The sequence below is a fragment of the Pundamilia nyererei genome, unplaced genomic scaffold (genome assembly GCF_000239375.1).
Source record: "Pundamilia nyererei isolate P.nyererei 1_Seehausen unplaced genomic scaffold, PunNye1.0 scaffold00059, whole genome shotgun sequence".
In the NCBI taxonomy this organism is placed as follows: domain Eukaryota; kingdom Metazoa; phylum Chordata; class Actinopteri; order Cichliformes; family Cichlidae; genus Pundamilia; species Pundamilia nyererei.
In genome coordinates, this window is record NW_005187460.1 from 2,198,273 (window position 1) to 2,216,074 (window position 17,802).

Sequence of the window (17,802 nt, forward strand, 5' to 3'; positions counted from 1 at the left end):
AGTACGTGTGTTTGCTTCACCTTCATCCTCCTTTCTCTGCGCTCAAGCACCAGCAAAATCAATGTTAGCACTACCTCACTAAACAGACGCAGGTGGACTGATAGACAGCTAAACCAGGAAGATTTGGTGATCTCAGCATGCATCCTTCATTCGCTCTCCTCTCTGACCCCTACCGAGGCTGTGGCATAGCGCAACCATAAATGCAGCAGTCGGCCAACTCCACAGTGCCAGGGTTCTCTGTGGAAGATGGCTATGAAAGGAGGAGGCGCAGCACAGAGGTGGAGGAGAGACGTGCCTGGAATGTAGACACTGGCATATGCACGAGTGCATTTGGGTACAAGAGAAAAGACTGATGGAGGTGAAGTAAATTGATTGGGGAAGGCGTTCCTTTGGTTTATTTGCTTCTTAGTGTGAGAGAGAGACATACACATGCACACATTTGGTTAAAAGTCCAATTAATCCTTATTGAGAGTGGACTGTTGAGGAGACGAATAGAGACAGACAGACTCAAATGCAGTGTGTTTGAGCCCATCTTATTCACTGTGCTTGGTAGGCTTGGTCCTTGTCCTCTACAAGCATGTTATATAGGTCATTGTGTAAACAAGTGTCCTACTCACACACAAACACACATACACACCACCTCAACGGGAATCTGTATCTGTGTGCATTTGTGTTTGTGTATAATTAAGCAGTACCAACATCTGTACACCTACACTGTACAGCACAAACCTACGCCAATAAAATCACTCACAAACGTGCAAGAATGTACGCAACATTCGCACACAGCTTTCTCCTATCACACACGCACACACTCCGTGTTTCTGTGATGAATAATGCTACTGTGCATCTGGTGGGATGCACCACTGTCCCCGGGGTGGGTAGAATGCAGGGATATTGTGCTGAAGCTCCCCAACAAACACACATATACACTCAAACACATACACACACATTCACAGAGGCTCAGTGTTCTGTCTCCAGGTGACGCTTTTCCTTTTTTAGATCAAGAGCAAGAACACTTTCCACCCCTCCTTCCTCTTTTATATGAATGTAGGAAAGCACCTCCCCTCCTCAAAAAAAACCAAAACCACAAAACAATCACCCTCCTGCACCTCTCCATCACATGCACACATACACACATTACAGGCAAACATCCCCTCATTCGCTCAGATATATCATACATAAACACTATAAAACCCCTTCTGGTGTACTGAGAGCATGCACACCAACACAGAGTGTAGCACTTCCTGCTTCCCCTTGGAGAAAATTGGAGTTTGCATCTGTGCGAGAGAAAGCAGGGAGAGGAGAGGCGGGGAGAAAAAGAAGGCTTGGATGTACCTTTCATGAAATGCTGCATCAAAAACAAGCCAGAAAATATTGCTTCACAATGCTTGTTTATGTAAGAAACTGTAGTTTCTGGAAGAGCTTGAGGAAAATAAGGAGAAGAAGAAGTTTGTGGATCGTGTTTTGAGACCTGAAACGGTTACAAATAATCTCCTAAAAACGTTAAACACACATCATTGTTATTATCCCGCCTACCTGCAGTCTGTGAACATGTGCCTGGCTTCGCTTATGCACGCCTGCATCTTCACCCACACCCGTACAAACATTATTTATTTATATAATAAATAAATAGCTGATTTCAAAAGTTCAGTGCGACACCTTTCATCGTGAAAAGACTGAAAAAAAGATCCAGGAGACACACAGATATATGCACATTTCTTCACGTATGAACAACAGTTAGCAGCTGGTAGTATTCTAAGAAATCTACAACACAGTTATTGTTGTGTAATCATCAGTGATGGGAATAACGGCATTACAAATAACGGCGTTACTAACGGTGTTTCTTTTTTCAGTAATGAGTAATTTAACTAATTACTATTCCTATCGTTACAACGCCGTTACCGTTACTAACAAGAAAATGCGGTCCGTTACTATTTTTCAACAAACAGACAGCTGAAGCTGTGTTCAGCTTACCGCACCTTATATATATATATATATGCACGGAAGTAGCTGTACAGCTTTAAGCAGCTGCGCGCGCTCCCGCGGACCAATCACTTTCTGGTAGACAAATCACTTTTGGCCCCACTTTTGGCTAGGGGGGAAACAATCGCATGAGTGCTGCTGTTTGACTGAGGACAAATATAGTAGTCGTGGTAAGCCAATAACATGACCACTTCAAGATGACAAAGCAACAAGGTGATATATATCAGTTTTTAAATTGTGTTGATAGGCCACGTAAAACCAGAGTCATGATAAACAATATACACGCGTTTTTTCCTCAATATTGTCATCATGTTTGCTGTCTAAGGACAGCGCTAGCAAGCACTCTCTGCTTATGACCAAAAAATAAAACAAAACAAAACAAAAAAACGCCCGTTCTGTTAAGTGACGGCTGTGTGCAGAGAGGAATAGGACCCAAGGTGCAGACTCCAGAGACAAACTTCAACCGAAACAGCTTTAATGCTGAACTCAAATATTACATAACTGGAAAAAATCTAAATAAACTAACACCGGTGGACTGACAAAACACACAGCAACATAAACAGTAGATCGCGACACAGACACAGAGAAACACAGGGCTTAAATACACAGAGGGAGCAATCAGGGAATGAGTAACAGGAGGGAAACACAGCTGGGGCAAATCAGGCCTAACGAGACAAAGGAAGCAAAACCAGACACATTAACATGAGACATGGACTTTCAAAGTAAAACAGGAAACATAACAGAGACTGAAAAAAAGACACAGACTCACATGCAGTCACTACAACAGAGGGAACAGAGACGTGGGACCAGGGCAGACAGGGGAGACAGCAACTAAGGATTACACAGACAGAAAACCAGAACACTAAAACTCTAACCAAACCCCACCCAGAGAACCTTAACTAAGAATAATCCTAAAACCCGTAAAGCAAAGCTAGAATATAATGAAATAACAAAATCAAAGAACCAAAAACACAAAACACTGGGTCAACGACCAAGGGACCCTAACACGTTCGTGTTGGTGGAAAAATGCACCATGTCGACCAATCAAAAAATGATATGGCGACATGACATTTGGTTGTTTAGGGAAGAGGGGGGAGTTTTAGGAGTGACGGCGAGAGAGAGAGAGAGAGAGCGAGAAAGAACAGAAAAAGAGAGAGAGCAAGTTTTGAGATGTGAGAGATTTGTGACGTTTAGCATGTTTGGAGTGTGTAGTTCATGTGTTGTCTTGTGTAGTTAGTGTGTGGTGTTGTGGACAGTTTTGTGTTGTGTGTCAGCACAATGAGGTGACTGTTGTCTCCAGGTAGAAAACAGGAGTGATGCACCTGCTGCAGGTATCAGGCTGTGATGTTCTCCTTTATAGTGGACAGAATTTTTTTTTTTTTTTTTTGGAGTGGCACAAATAATTTGTGTGGCATCTTATAAAATGCAGAACAGCTCATTGTTCTGTAAATAGTTTGAAATGGTTATAAAAAAAAGAGTAAAAGGTAAATGGCTGCAAATAACTTGCTGTGTGCAAAACTTGTGCATATGATTTTAAAATTCACAATTTATATTTGCATTTAAGGTTATGAAATATGATTCAATGAACATGTTTGTGGTTGTTTCAGTGAAAATATCACTTTTTTATCGGATTTGATGTTTTTGTCTGATTTTAGATCAGTTGTGTTAATACAGTATATCAAAATGAAAACATAACTGTAAATTCAGACACGTGAGGTTGTGCTGAAAAGAATGATACTAAACAAGGCAAAGTAAATAGTTGTTAAAGGTTAAATGTCGAGGTAAAATCAAAAGTGGTTAAAATGGCCAATTATACCCTGGACCCCAGAGGCAAGTAACGCAATAGTTACTTTTCAACTAATTAATTACTTTTAGAATCTGGTAACTCAGTTACTAACTCAGTTACTTTTTTGAAGAAGTAACTAGTAACTATAATTATTTACTTTTTCAAAGTAACTTGCCCAACACTGGTAATCATGTTATGATGATGAAGTGAATATATTTAAGGAGTGAACGGTGCATGTACCTGTGTCTGTGTGTCTGAATGTTTGTGAGCCGGAGTACAAAAACTGTCATCATTAGTTTCTCATAGAAAGGGAGAACTTTCCTTTGACTCCAGGTGAAAGTAAAAATAGATTCAGACACTGAATATCAAAGGAGAAGATGCAGAATAGCTGAACTCCAGGCTCAGCAGCACTAACCCTCATCATTTCTTCTTTTTCTCACTTTTCCCTCTCTCCCTGCCTCCAGAACCCCCAACCCCCCCTTTCCCCTTTCCCGTCTCACCTCACCTCCCCCTCCCTGCTCTGGCTACAGACGGAGAACGTTATGCAGTCCTTCCGTGAGCGCAGCGGTGGTTACCACAGCAACCAACCCTGCTACCAGCAGGAGCCCCATGAATTATCCCGCCTGGAGACCTACCGGCAACACCCGCATCATCCCCATCCACAACACCCGCACCCAGGACCCGGTCCCCATCCAGGCCCAGGCCCGGGGCACACCAGGTCAGGCTACGAGGCACATTCCTTGGCAAACCCGACAAGCATGCCGACAACTGGAGGACCAGGAATTGGAGGCGGACCTAAGGACTGTTACAGCCAGCAAGCCTACGCTGGTTACCCAGGAAATGGCGGAGGAAATGGGAGTGGAAATGGGGGCTCAGCACCCTCACAAGCAAAGAAATCATTCAGAGGAAGCAAAGTGCCCCCACCGAATCCCAGTCAGCACCTGCAGGGTCCCGGGGGCTACAGTAATCACATGGGCCCAGGAACTTATTCAGCCCAATATATGAGCGAGGGCCACCTCCAGCAGAAGTGGGAGGACCCAGCGCAGTTAGCACAGTATGAGCAGGAAATGGTTGGACGTTTGGAGTCTAGTGGTACTCCTGCACCTAGTTCCTCCCAGTACATGGAGCAGAATATGCTGGGCCACTCCCAGACCCAGTGCCACCAGCCCTCTACCCCTGTCTATACTAGCCCCCACCACCAGCCCCATCCTCCCAACCCTTCCCCTTCACCTCTCATGTATCCCCAGAGTCACCTACACTACCCGCAGCACTCACCCTCTCCATCTACATACATGGAAAAGTGCAGCCCTATGCCCCACTGTTACAAAGGGTACAACTTGCCTCCAGGTTCTCAGTATGGCAGACAAATGAGCAGCCACGGCAATCTGAAGCAGGGGGCCTACAGGTCGAGCCAAAACAGTTACGGATATCAGCAGCCTCCCTCCAGAGGTTACGAGCAGCAGCCCATGACCAACCCCCAGGAACCCCATCCAAAATACCAACACTATAGCCAAGCCCAACAAAACTACTGTCTCTCAGAGTTGCCTGTCAGGTCCCCAGAACAGTATTATCAGACTTGTAGCCCCTCCTCGAGCCACTCCCCAGCCCGATCTGTGGGGCGTTCCCCTTCATACAGTTCCACCCCTTCACCGTTAATGACCAATCCAGAGTCATTCCAGTATAGCCAGCCACCTATGACCCCTGGAGCAGCCTCCTCCTCTTCATCATCTTCAGCTGGCATGCAGGAACAAGCCAGTGCCAACACTATGTTGATGCCCCCACGCTCACACCCCTCACCCAGCATACCGCACAGCTATTCCACAACACCGCAGGTCCCCACAATGAAAGAACGCTTCTCAGAGAAGCTATTGTCAAACCCCAGCTTGTGGAGTCTGAATGCTCTCACCTCTCAGGTGGAGAGCATCTCTAATAATGTACAGCAGCTCCTGCTTTCAGAGGCCCTGGTTGCAAACAAAAAAGGCAGTAAGCGCAGCAGTGGCGGGAGCAACAGCAGTGCTGGAAGTGCAGTATCATCCAAAAAGGGTGAGGAATACAAAAGTCCTCCATATCCAGACAGTGGTGGCAGTGTGGGTGGGGGACCTATACAGGATGCTTACTGTACCCCACAGCATCAACCGCTGCCCATGGAAATCCATGAGGGTGGCTACTCCAGCAGCAGCGATGAACCGCTGGACAGGGGCTACTACTACTTTGGCCAGGGCAGAAGTCCAGCCCAGGCCCATAACAACACACAGCTCAGCGTCGACACAGCCTCTTCATGCTCCATGGCATCTCCCGATGACATGTCTACCAGGTCTGGCGACTCAGGTCTGCACAACCTCACCCCTGACCCTGCTAGATGTCAATCAGGGCAGGGAGGAGATGGCATGAGCACTCCAGTGAAGAGCATTAGTGACGAGAGATCTCCAACAAGCATTACAATCCCCAGTCCCATGAAGCAAGAACAAGATTCTCCCTCTGATATGCAGCACATCAATGAGCCTGTCAAAGAGAATTTCGAAGAATCGGCCTGGACAGAGAAATCTTCTGATAAAGAAGAATTGACAACAGAGAAGACGCCTGACCACAAGAGTGAGAGAGATGTGGACACGACAAAATGTGGAAAGAAGCTAGAAAAATGGTCAGATGAAGAGAAATGTCCAGATGTTTACAGCAAAATAAACAAAGAGAGGACAGGAAAAGCCTACTGCTATGAGGAGACAGTGTACCAGACTAAATATGAACCTAATGCAGGAGACTCGGTTGAACAGTCACCGGCAGCTCTGTCTGATTCCAGCCACAAAGATCATTTTGGCCAGGAGATGAAATCAGAGACATACAAATCTGAGTCTCCAACTGCATCTGAGAGCTCAGTGAAAACATTGCCATTCATTTCCAGGGGTGACCTTGAGCAGGATCAATACTCCACAGGGAAGGAGGACAGCTCAGAAAACACGTCTCCAACTCCTCAAGTTGAGGCCTTGGAAGACTGTATCTCAGACAAGAGAGACACAAGAGACCTGGACAATGAAGGAGAGGGTGAAGAGGAAGAGAGAGAAAAGGAGAAAACCAATGCAGAGGAACAAAAAGAAACAGAGAAAAAAGAGAAATGTTCCCTTTCACCACCTCTGTCTGTAGAGGTGAGGGAGGAACTGGGGAAGGGTGGGGAATTGACCGAGTCATTGAAAGAGGAGCACATGAATAAAAGAGATGAATTAGAAAAGATGTCTGGGGATATTGGCAGCAAGACAGAAAGCCAGACTGCTGAGCTCCATTCTGACAAGGAGTTTGCAGGGGGACCTGCCCATCCAAACTCAGCAGCAGTAACGGCTGCAGCAGATGCCTCTGAAATGGAGTCAGCAATTGGTGACACTGCCCCTCAGCCTCAGTCTGCTATGCCAGTCTTCTCTGCTCTCAATGACAAGGCAACACCTCCATCTCAGGCCAGGGATCATATTGATCACAGTGATGCTAAAGTGCTGGAGCCAGACTCTCCTCAGCTACCAGGGAAGTCAATACTTCCCTCAGCCCCCTCCTGGGCAGACACTCCACCTTCCCCGAAAAAAGGTGACGAGGACATGGAACCAGGCATCAGCTGTTCCAGCGCTGTAACCCCTTTGGCCAAACCAGAACCTGTGGCTCCATCTGCTCAGCCGAGGGCATTTGGACGTAAGCATGCCAGGGGCAGAAGAAGAATCATGCATTCAGGTGTGGGAATCAGGCAACAGCTAAGCTTGGAGAGGGAAGGGGAAAAGGAAGAGGAAGGAGGCCACTCACACACACAGAAAACAAGCATGCCTCCAAGCAAAACCGAGCTATTCTCAGATCAAATGGATCTAGCCCATCAGGAATCTATTGTGAGTCAGACTCCCAAAATGCTAAGTGATGGTTTTCGTTCACGAATGTGCACACGCTCATTCAACGCACAAGATTTGCCACCTAAAGCCGAACCTCATGTAAAAAGAAAACCAGGCCCAAAGCCAGGTTCAAAGCCTGGGCCAAAACCAGGGCCAAAACCTGGTGTAAAGCCAGGGTCAAAACCAGGTGCAAAACAAGGACCTAAACTAGCCCAAAAACCTGGCCCAAAACCAGGGCTAAAACCAGGACCAAAACAGGGACCAAAACCTCTGCCAAATGAACCAGAACTGCCACCGAAAATTGAGACTCCTATAAAACGAAAACCAGGACCCAAACCAGGTTCAAAGCCTGGACCAAAACCTGGGTCAAAACCTGGATTAAAACCAGGACCAAAACCTGGTCCAAAACCAGCTCTCAAGCCAGGTGCAAAACCAGGACCTAAGCCTGGACCCAAGTCTCCAGGCATTTTGTCCCACACTGACACTGCACCCATCAAGGCCCCAGTGGGCCGGCCCAAAGGTTCACTTGCTAAACCTAAATTGTTGCAGCAGGAAGAAACCACTCAGCCTTTCGTGGGGCCGCAAAGCAGGAGTAGGAAGAGCCTGAAATCTACAATATCACAAGTAAACCAGGGAGCAACACAAGAGGAGCAACAAGCACACCATGAGCTAAAGACGCCAGAGAACGAGAGCAAAAATATGGTTTTGAGATCCAGGAAGCCCTCCCAGGAAAAAATGTCAAAAGAAAAAGAAAAAAATATGGGTGAAGATATTCTCACAGAGACAGTCACAGAATTTAAAGCCAGCGATGTTTCTCTTAAAGAAGAAGAGCTCATAACTGTGGAGCAAATGCTCTCCCCCATTCAGACTGCAGTCACAGATAATGAAGTTACAGGAGACCCACCCACACCACACATGCCACCTGAGCAATCTGAGGAAAAGATCCCTCTTCCACTAAAACGGAAACCTACTTCAGAACTTTCTACACCATTAAAAAGAAAGAGGGGTCCAAAACCCAAACCAAAAACGTTACCGCCTCAGCCCGCCCTGGTGGAACAGGCCATCCCAACACCTAAAGAGAAGGTCACACGTGGCCCACGAAGAAAGCGAGGGCCGCCTAAGAAAGAACCTGTGGTCACTCCCATAACCAAAGACATTCTGGCCAACACCAGTGGACCTGACATCACTAGTGACCCGCCCGTGGTGCCTCCTCAGTGCCCCACTAAAACAAAAGTTCTCCCACCACGCAAAGGCAGAGGACAGAAATATGAGGCCATGGTGCAGAAGATTACATCCCCTAGCTCAAAGAAACACCTCCCAATCCCCCAGCTAGACAGCAGTCTGACTGATGACATGACAACCAAGGCTTTGCCTGAGCGTATCTTAAAGGAAGGTGAGACGTCCATTGTGACGAACAGCACTGAGGTGATAGAGTCTCAACAAGATGGAGAGAAGCAACTTGAGATGGGAGAGAGGAAAGTGGAGGTGACACAAGACAGAGAAAAGCAAGACATGAGTCCAGAGGCACCAACACTAGAGGGGGTGAGACAAGGGCTGGAAGAAGAGGTTGTAAATAAAAATGAAGCAACACAGGAAGATATTAAACCAGGGACAGAGCAGGATGTTCTAGCTGATAATGTCTGGAGTTCAGAGACCGCAGTAGAAGGCAGCGCTCCAGGTGAGTGGATACCGGAGGCCTCAGAAGGCGTATCTACAGCTGCCGCCAAGTCTGTGAGGACTAAAAGGAAGCGATGGGCCATGGTGGAGAGTACAGATGCCTCAGTGGTAGCCTTGGAAGCAGGGAGTCTAATAGTTACAACACCAAGACTAGCAAAGCAAAGGGCCATCAAAAACAACCATGAGATGCACCTGAAACAAAGGAGGAAGAAAAGAAAAGGCCAGTCCTCTTCAGAGGAAACAGATTTAGTTGAGGAGGCTAACACTGAAACAGACGAGCAACAGGAGAGTGTGGAGGACAAGGTCAACCCCACAGAGCCCACAGTACCTCTGCCAATCAGCACAGATGACATCATAGAAACTCCCCAGGTTACCAGTACAGACCTCATCCATAAACCTCGAAGAGGCAGAAAACCATCAGCAAGCCCAGCTAAAAGGAAAAGAAGCAAAGCCTCAACAGAGCCGATTCCTGGCAAGCCAATTAAGATCCACAAAAAGCCCGGGCCAAAACCCGGGATGAAAGATGCCATCGAGGTAATTGAGGCAGTAGTGAGGGCAGCAGGATGTGAACAGGAGGAAAAAGAGGAGAAAGAAAGACAAGAAAGGGAAAGAAGGGAAAAAGGAATCACAGAAAACGAGGAGACGTGTGTTATCAGTCCTGTAGTGACAGTATCAGAAAAACGGACCGAGACCATTTCTGTGAAGAGGATCAGGCGTAGATGGGTCCATCAAAGGTCTAAACTGTCTTTCTATCCTTATGTACGGATTAACAACTCAAGAGACTTTTCTTCCTGGTGTGCCATAGTCAACAAGGCGGAGGATGCGGTCGTATTTCAGAGACGCAGAAAAAAGGGCATCCTCAGAATGAGGAATCCTTTCACAGTTGCAAAGGTAGTGCCACACACTGCTGCCATGCTGCAGGGACCCACAATAAATAAAGATCTCGTTGGGAGGTGTCTGACATGTTGCCTGTGTGGGAAACCGGCAAACTACAAAGACTTAGGTGATTTATGTGGACCTTACTACACAGAGGACGGGGTTCCACGGAAAATCTTGACGATTACACACACAGAAGCCTTCAGGGAAGAGTTGGACAAGACCAACGACGACAACAGCGGCAGCAGCGAAGAACCGGGCAACTCCTCAAAGAGTGAGACTGAGGGCACCCCAGAAACGGAAGGAAATACAGAAGCAACCGCTCAAGAGGGAAGTGTTAGCAGTAGCAGCAGCAGGCATCACTGGCGTTTTCGACGGGCAGAAAGAATGGAAAGACCGGGTCGGGAAGGTGGCCTACGAAGGTTAACTCTCCGAGAGAGGTTCAAGAGGATGAAGCAGCTACAGGCCGTCAACACAGGAGCCCCCACGGGCCAAGAGGGCAATGAAAGCTTGTTCCAAAGGCTACAAATGGAGGCACAGGCTAAGGAGCACTGGGCCCATGAAAACTGTGCCATCTGGACCAAGGGGATAATTATGGTAGCTGGAAGGCTATACGGACTGAAGGAGGCAGCCAACACCTCAGCCCAAACGGTACGACAGCAGTTATCATCAGTGAATCTTAGACCAATCTGACATGTGTTTGGATGCTAAGAAATATCTTTCAGAATTGCTGAAAACTTTTAACATTTTCCCCTCTTTTCTCTCCCTTTCTGAATGTGCCTCTGTTGGTCAAACTGTTTGTTTCTTTACTGGTCTTGATCCATATGTCCATCTGTCTTACTAACCCCAGAGCTGCTACAAGTGCCAGATTGTGGGGGCGTCCCTCAGCTGCTGTTGGAGAGGCTGCTCTCATAAATACCACTATGTCTGCGCCAAAGAGATAGGTAAGAGACCACAGCGAGAGAGGGAGGGAGCAACAGGGGGATAAAAAGACAAGAAAAAGCTAAGAAGAGAAGGGAGAAATGAGGAGGGAAATTGGGAATGTGAATGATGAGAGGCCAATTGGGAGGGAACAATTGCAGAAAAATAGGTGGGAAAAATGAAAAGAGAGTGCAGGGGAAGTGGTTGTGGTTAAATGAGAGTGAGAGGGGGGAAATGCATCAAGGAGTAGCATTATTGAGTGCGAGAAGAGATGTCTGAGAGTGTTAGGGCAGAGCAGAAGAGGAAAAGAGAGAGGGAATGAAGAAGGGAGCTTTGAATACAGGGAATGATGAGAGGAAAGTGGAACCCTGGAGTGTGCAAAAAGGAGAAAGCGAAGAGATAGAGGGAGGAGGCTGAGCTTGCATGTATGTGTGTGTGTATTATTGACCACAGCCCCTGTGGCTCCATCCATCCACGCTGCTGCTGTCTGGAGGCTGAGCGTGCATGTGTGTGTCTGCATGTTCGTGCCTTCCTTTCCAAATGCTTGCCAGAACACTGCCATGCACACCTTATAACAACTTGGCCAACGTGCATTTCCATCAGCGCTCGTGTGTGGTTGCTGTTAATACAAGAGAGTGTCCGTGTGCCAGCATATGTGTAACATGGTTTCCCCCTTATATTATCTCATGCCAAGGAAGTACAGTGCGAGGATTAAACGGTCTGCCACGTCTGCCGAGCCAGCACAGGGAGCAGAGCGAGGCCCTTTTTTAATCCCGCTGAGTGCACCAGCCATATCTGACTGCCTGCCTGCCTGTCTGCATTGCAACGTATCCACTCAGTCTTCCTCTTTCCTCTGTTGCGCTCCCTCGCTTGCATCGCTCTTTTATTTAGCTCAGTTTTTTTTCCATTCATTTGTGCTTTTTGAGGAGAGCTGTGGGTTTGTTTTGTTGTTGTTGTTGTTGTTGTTGTCAGGATTAGCCTCCTGGTATGTTTTTTATTCAAAGTAAAATGTGAATCTGAGATTTCACACCTCATTCTGTTGTTCTTTGCTTTTTCTCTTTCTGCACAGGCTGCACATTCCACGAGGATGACTTCTCCATCAAATGTCCTAAACACGAGGTAAGGAGAAAAAAAACCCACTAAACTAGTGAAAGCATGCTTTATTACTTCGTCCTGCTTTAACAGTTAGTTTAACAGTTCCCCAGCATTTCACAGGCAACATCAGATATCAGTGTTTACACATATGCCTAAGCACACAAGTTCAGTTTTTCTTTCTCCTCACCTGGCCTCTCTTTCCATTCCGATCCTAACACCAACGCCGCCAGCAACACCCCCCCACCACCCCCTGCCCCTCTCTTTATCCACCTCCTCAGCACAGGGATAAAAAAAAATTGAATTCACACATTTCTATAACAAACAGCAGCACCTTGGCTGAACAGATGATATGGTGCTGAACAGGAAACACAACCGTCAGTTCCTGTAAAGCAGAGAAAAACAAAGAAAAAACACAGCTGATGTTCATTGTAGACTGGCATAAAGTACCATTTTCTCTTTGCCACATGAAGACTCTTCCTACCGATTCAACGTGTACCCAGTGTACCTGGTTAAAATCACCATATCAACAAGCGCCCTTCATTTTATTACCATCGCCTGCTACTGTGACTTCAAACTGCTGCATTTGCAGGGTCACTGTTCTCCGAGTTCATTCGAATGGTCTCCTCCACGTCCAGTTCTTCCTTGTAGGGCAGACGCCATCTGGTGGCGATGCGTTTTCATGGCAAAAGGAGGAAGGTCAAATGAGGGAGGGAGTGTGGAGGGGGAGGGGGTGCTAGAGATGCTGACATTCAGCAGGGAGCAGCGGTGCATTGAGGCAGCAGTGGCAGTAGCCTCCCATCCTCCCTCCCCGCTCTGCATCTCTCCCTCCCTCCCTCCTTTCCTCTTTTCCTCTTCCTTTCCTGTTCTCCTCTGTGCAGACTGACAGGGATGAAAAGCTGGCTGCTGATCAAAACACCCCACCCACCATCACTGCCTGCTATCTTCCCCACATGCTCTCTCCACCGTTTCCCTCTCTCTTGCTCTCCTTTCTCTCATTATTTCTCTCCCTTCCTCCTTTTTTCCCCCCCTCCGCTCCCCTTATTTTGCTTCGCTGCTACCCTGCTGTTCCAGCTCTCTCCCCCCCCCTCCAGTCTCTCACTCTGTTCACCTCTTATCTCCTGCGAGCTCCCTTTTCCGTTTTCAGTCGTCCTCCCTTCATCTTTCCTCATCCCATTCTCCCTCGTTCTTTGTCATCTTCTCCTCTCCTCTCTTCACCTCAACTCCCACGTCTAAGCAGCAGAAATAGCGTGTGAGAAACGGAGAGAAAAGGAGAGCGAGTCAGAGAGGGATAGATTGTTGTTAGCAGGCTGAGGCAGAGCTGTCATCAGCTGAGGGATCTGAAGGTCTGCATGTGTGTGTGGGGGGGGGTCTGTGCCGTGCCAATTTACGCCGAGCGGCTTAATCAAAGGGAAGAGCAGAGACACACGTACGCACACATACAGACACAAGCACACAACCACCCCACCCATGGGTCCCCCTAAGAAATTCTCCCTTTCGCCTGCGTTCACTTGCTTTCAGGGCTGAGGGGGAAAAAATGCACACAAACGCACTGCCTGCAGCTGTGGATTGTCCAGTGCTAACGGACACACACTGTGAGAGTCCACGCAGGTTCATTAACAGGTTGCCTAGAAGCTCGCACACATATACACATAGTGAACGCAAGACAGACAGGCAGAGAGAAAAACAGAGCGTTTTGTGCTGCAACTGAGTGGGAACAAAAGACGAATGGGGGCAGTTACATCAGAGAGTGGCAGGCTGAAAGAGACGGAGATAGAAGGAGAAAAAGAGGGCAACAAGAGAGACGAGCAGCAAAGGGAGCGACACTCTGTGATAGAGAGGTGGGGAGAAAACAAGCGGGACTGAAGGTGTGAAGGAAAATGAGTTGTACCAGAGAGGAAAAAGCAAAAAAAAGGAGTGAGAGGTAGGCTTTAAGGAGGGAGGAGAAGTGGGGGAAGTAGAAGAATTGAAAGTAGAAAGATAAAACAGAGAGAGCAATGCTGCTGGTCTGAATCCAGGGCATAAGGATGGGCAGCTGGCAGTTCAGAGAGAGAGAAAGAGAGAGAGAGACAGTGGAAGAGATATCAGGGGATGCAGAAGAGTAGAAGGGGGAAAGAAAGTGCTCAACCACCACACCAGCACAATTTAGAGGTGTTCCTGCTGCGTCTTTCATAGGCGAGCTGGTTCACTGGTCAGCTGCATCCATCTCCCCACTCCAGCACACCAGAGCCAGCTTGCTTTAATGCCTTCACTCTGCAAATCTGCACAGAATCCCTTTCAGCATTGTATTCTACCAACATCTGCACAGAAGATGCCTACGCTTGCAGTTTACCTGTCTGCACATTTACTGCAGCTTTTAAGAATTTAGGTGCTTAAATTCGAGCACACAAAAGCCTCACAAGTCACAGGAAATGATGAGAAAAGAGCTCAAGAGTTCTGGGCGAGGAAGGAAAACTTCTGGCACACCTCACACATTTGTATCCCAATTGTGTTTTTGACTTTGTGTTTACATCTGTGCACTTCCTTCACAGGACCTGTAAGATATTCCTGTGTATCACTTTCATCGCCAACACCATCACCTCTCCGCCAGACAACACCGATCCAGCGAGGCAAAATCCACTCCCTATTCCTAAAGACACGGTGACGACTGATGACGAACAGGCACGCCAGCCAGCGCGGCTGGGCGAGGGTTAAAAGGCAGCGCTGAAGTGGAGCTAGGAGCAATACAAACAGTGGAAAAACAGCTCTGCAGAGAACAGCTGCTCCTTGAAGCCGCCCTAGAAATGTGCTTTCTCAACTGAGCCCCTGACTGCAAGGCAGAAGGCAGTGACACTGTTTAACAGGAGGGTAGGCTGCGCTTTAGAGACTGCGCGCCTAAGGCCAGTGCACATGGGGACCCGTTTGAAATGCAGAGCGAGGAACGCATGTGTGTGTTCTGCCTTCGGATGGGTTGCTATCATATTCAGACACTCGGCGGACACTGATTGGACAGGGACATCCCTCTGGCCACCTTGTCTGTGGGCCAAGAGGTGCATATGTGCGTGTGTATGTGTGTGTGTGAGAGTGCGCGCATGTGTTTGTATGTGATAACCATAGAATTGTCATTCTCCAAGCACACCATCAGTGTGTTTGTGCATATGTGTCTGTGGGAGTATGAAGAATTGCTTCTCTAACTCAAGATGTCACGCGTCAAAAAAAAAAAAAAAAGGAAAGAAAAAAACAGCAGCCAACCACTGGATGTATCTCAATGTGCGCGTTTGTGTTTAAAACAAGAGACAAAATGAAACAGGTGAGGATGAGGAAACCGTACAAGATGATGGTGATGATGATGATGATGATGATGATGTGCTTCACAGGCTCAAAATATTCTGATACTGAAGAGTTGAGGAAAAAAAATGGACGCAGTATTTTAAATTTACGGCTCTTATCTCCGGAGATGTATTTTGATGTGCATTATGGCTAAACATCATTGCGTCACCCTTGGTATATGTCCGGCTTTGTGCTATTCAGAAATTAAAATATATATATATATAAATATATGAAAATGAGAAAAAAAATATGAACTCTGTTTAAGAGTTTACTTCAACTGTGCGCACAGTCAGTATGTACAGCAGACACCACCATCATCACTCGACAAGCTGCAGACGAGGGCTCAGAGGACCCACCGGGAGTCAGTCCATCCACTTCATATCTATGTACAGTTCAAGAAGTATTACCTGTTAACAACATTTCGAGATTATTTCGCACACCACAGCCGCGAGGAAAGACGTGCATTCAATCCTGATGTCATGAAACACACACACACACACCCATCTGTTTGTGTATCGAAAAATGTAGCCTCTTTTCACTCCGCCATGCTATATAACAATGCCCCGTGTGGGGCGTCAGTTAAAGTACCGGTCATTTTCAAAAGGAGACATATTTAAGTATTAGGGCATAAAAGAAAGTGCAAAAATGCCACACCAAACTTTCTCTTTTATGAAGCTCATTATTTAATGGTGTATATAGGTATTTGATGCTGTTTAAATGTAAAATGTGATGTACTAATATAATTGTGTATAGTATTTCCTAGAGATGTTTATTTTCTATAAAATGGAATATGTTATTGCTTATAAAATGTTATTAAAAGAATCCATTGATGAAAAAAAAACAAAACCTTTTTTGGGAATGTCACTTGTCTTAAGTGGGAGCATGCCGTTTATTGATTTTCATGTCTATTTGTTTGGACTTGATGACACAGCATCACTCTGTTTGAAATGTTTTTTGTAACGCCAATGTTAAATATACCAGCACCTTTCAATGCTGCTATGACCAATGCCTGCTCTTTTTGTCTTCACTCAACACGCACTGACAGTAAGACATGTAAATTGTGGTTCTGTGCAGAGTGGCCACTCAAGGGCACAAATTAGAAAGAGGAATAATGACAATGTTTAAAAAGCCATATTTTAATACAGCTAATCCTTAACATGATAAGAAATCATACAGAAACATTCTGCTATTTATTATAATTAACAGGACCCATAATGCTCATCTTCAGCTCCATACGTTTGTTCTTGGACTCTGCTAGAGTAGCTTTGCATCAGTCACATTTCAAAACATCATCTCAACCTCTCACTGAAACAATAATTAAGTCAACTTTGTTCTGATTGGCTGCACCTCACAAACAGAAGGTTTAAACACCAGAAAAGGTCTTCTTGACGCTGCAGGTCAGAGGAGTTATAGGATGGCAACACTAACTCAAATCACTCCTTCTTACAACTAAGTTATGCAGAAGAGCGTCTCTGAATGCACAACACGTCAAAACTTGAAGGAGATGGGCTACAGCAGCAGAAGACCACACTGGGTGCCACTCCTGTCAGCTAAGAACAGGAAACTGAGGCTACAGTTCTCACGGGTCACCTAAATTGGACGACAGATGCCTGGTCTGATGGATCTCAATTTCTGTCATGACATTTGGTTGGTAGGAAAAAACAGCATGAATTCACTCTACCTTATAATTATGATTAGGTGATGGTGTAATTGTGTGGGGGAGATTTTTGTGGCACACTTTGGGCTCCTTACCAGCAACCAAGCATTGTTTAAACACCAAAGCCTACCTGAGTGTTGTCACTGACAATATCCAGCCCTTTATGACCACAGTGTACCAACTCTGATGGGTCCTTCCAGCAAGATAACATACTGTGTCACAAAGCTCAAATCATATGAACCTGGCTGCTTGAACATGACAAGTTCACTGTATCCGAATGTTTCGACAAATCTACAGCAGCTGCGTGATGCTATCGCACCAATATGTACCAAAATCTCAGAGGAACTTTGTTGAATTCGCCACAAAGTAATAAACGGGGTTCTAACCCAGTATTAGGAAGGTGCACCTAATGACGTGTTCCAACACATTTATTGGCAAGCTTAAGGTCACTGGTTCGATTCCAGCTGGAGACACAAATCCCCTTTGGGGTTATGTCAGGAAGGGAATCCTGCGTGAAACTCAACCCGAAAAATGGAGCCTTTGCTGACATTAGTCCATATCTGAGTTAGAATTTCAGCCAAACACAATGCAGACATCATCTCAGGTTAGTGTAAGACTTTTAATTATTGATCATTTTTCAACCC

At 46.4% G+C, this 17,802-nt stretch overlaps 1 protein-coding gene across 1 annotated transcript; it reads left to right on the plus strand.

The window, feature by feature from the left end:
- Positions 1 to 4,237: 4,237 nt before the first annotated feature.
- rai1 (retinoic acid induced 1) lies at positions 4,238 to 15,396 on the plus strand. The gene is made up of 4 exons (XM_013911286.1): positions 4,238 to 10,830; positions 11,030 to 11,123; positions 12,170 to 12,219; positions 14,724 to 15,396. Exons 1-4 carry the CDS (start codon positions 4,312 to 4,314, stop codon positions 14,730 to 14,732), a joined length of 6,672 nt encoding a protein of 2,223 aa, XP_013766740.1. The 5' UTR covers positions 4,238 to 4,311; the 3' UTR covers positions 14,733 to 15,396.
- Positions 15,397 to 17,802: the final 2,406 nt, after the last annotated feature.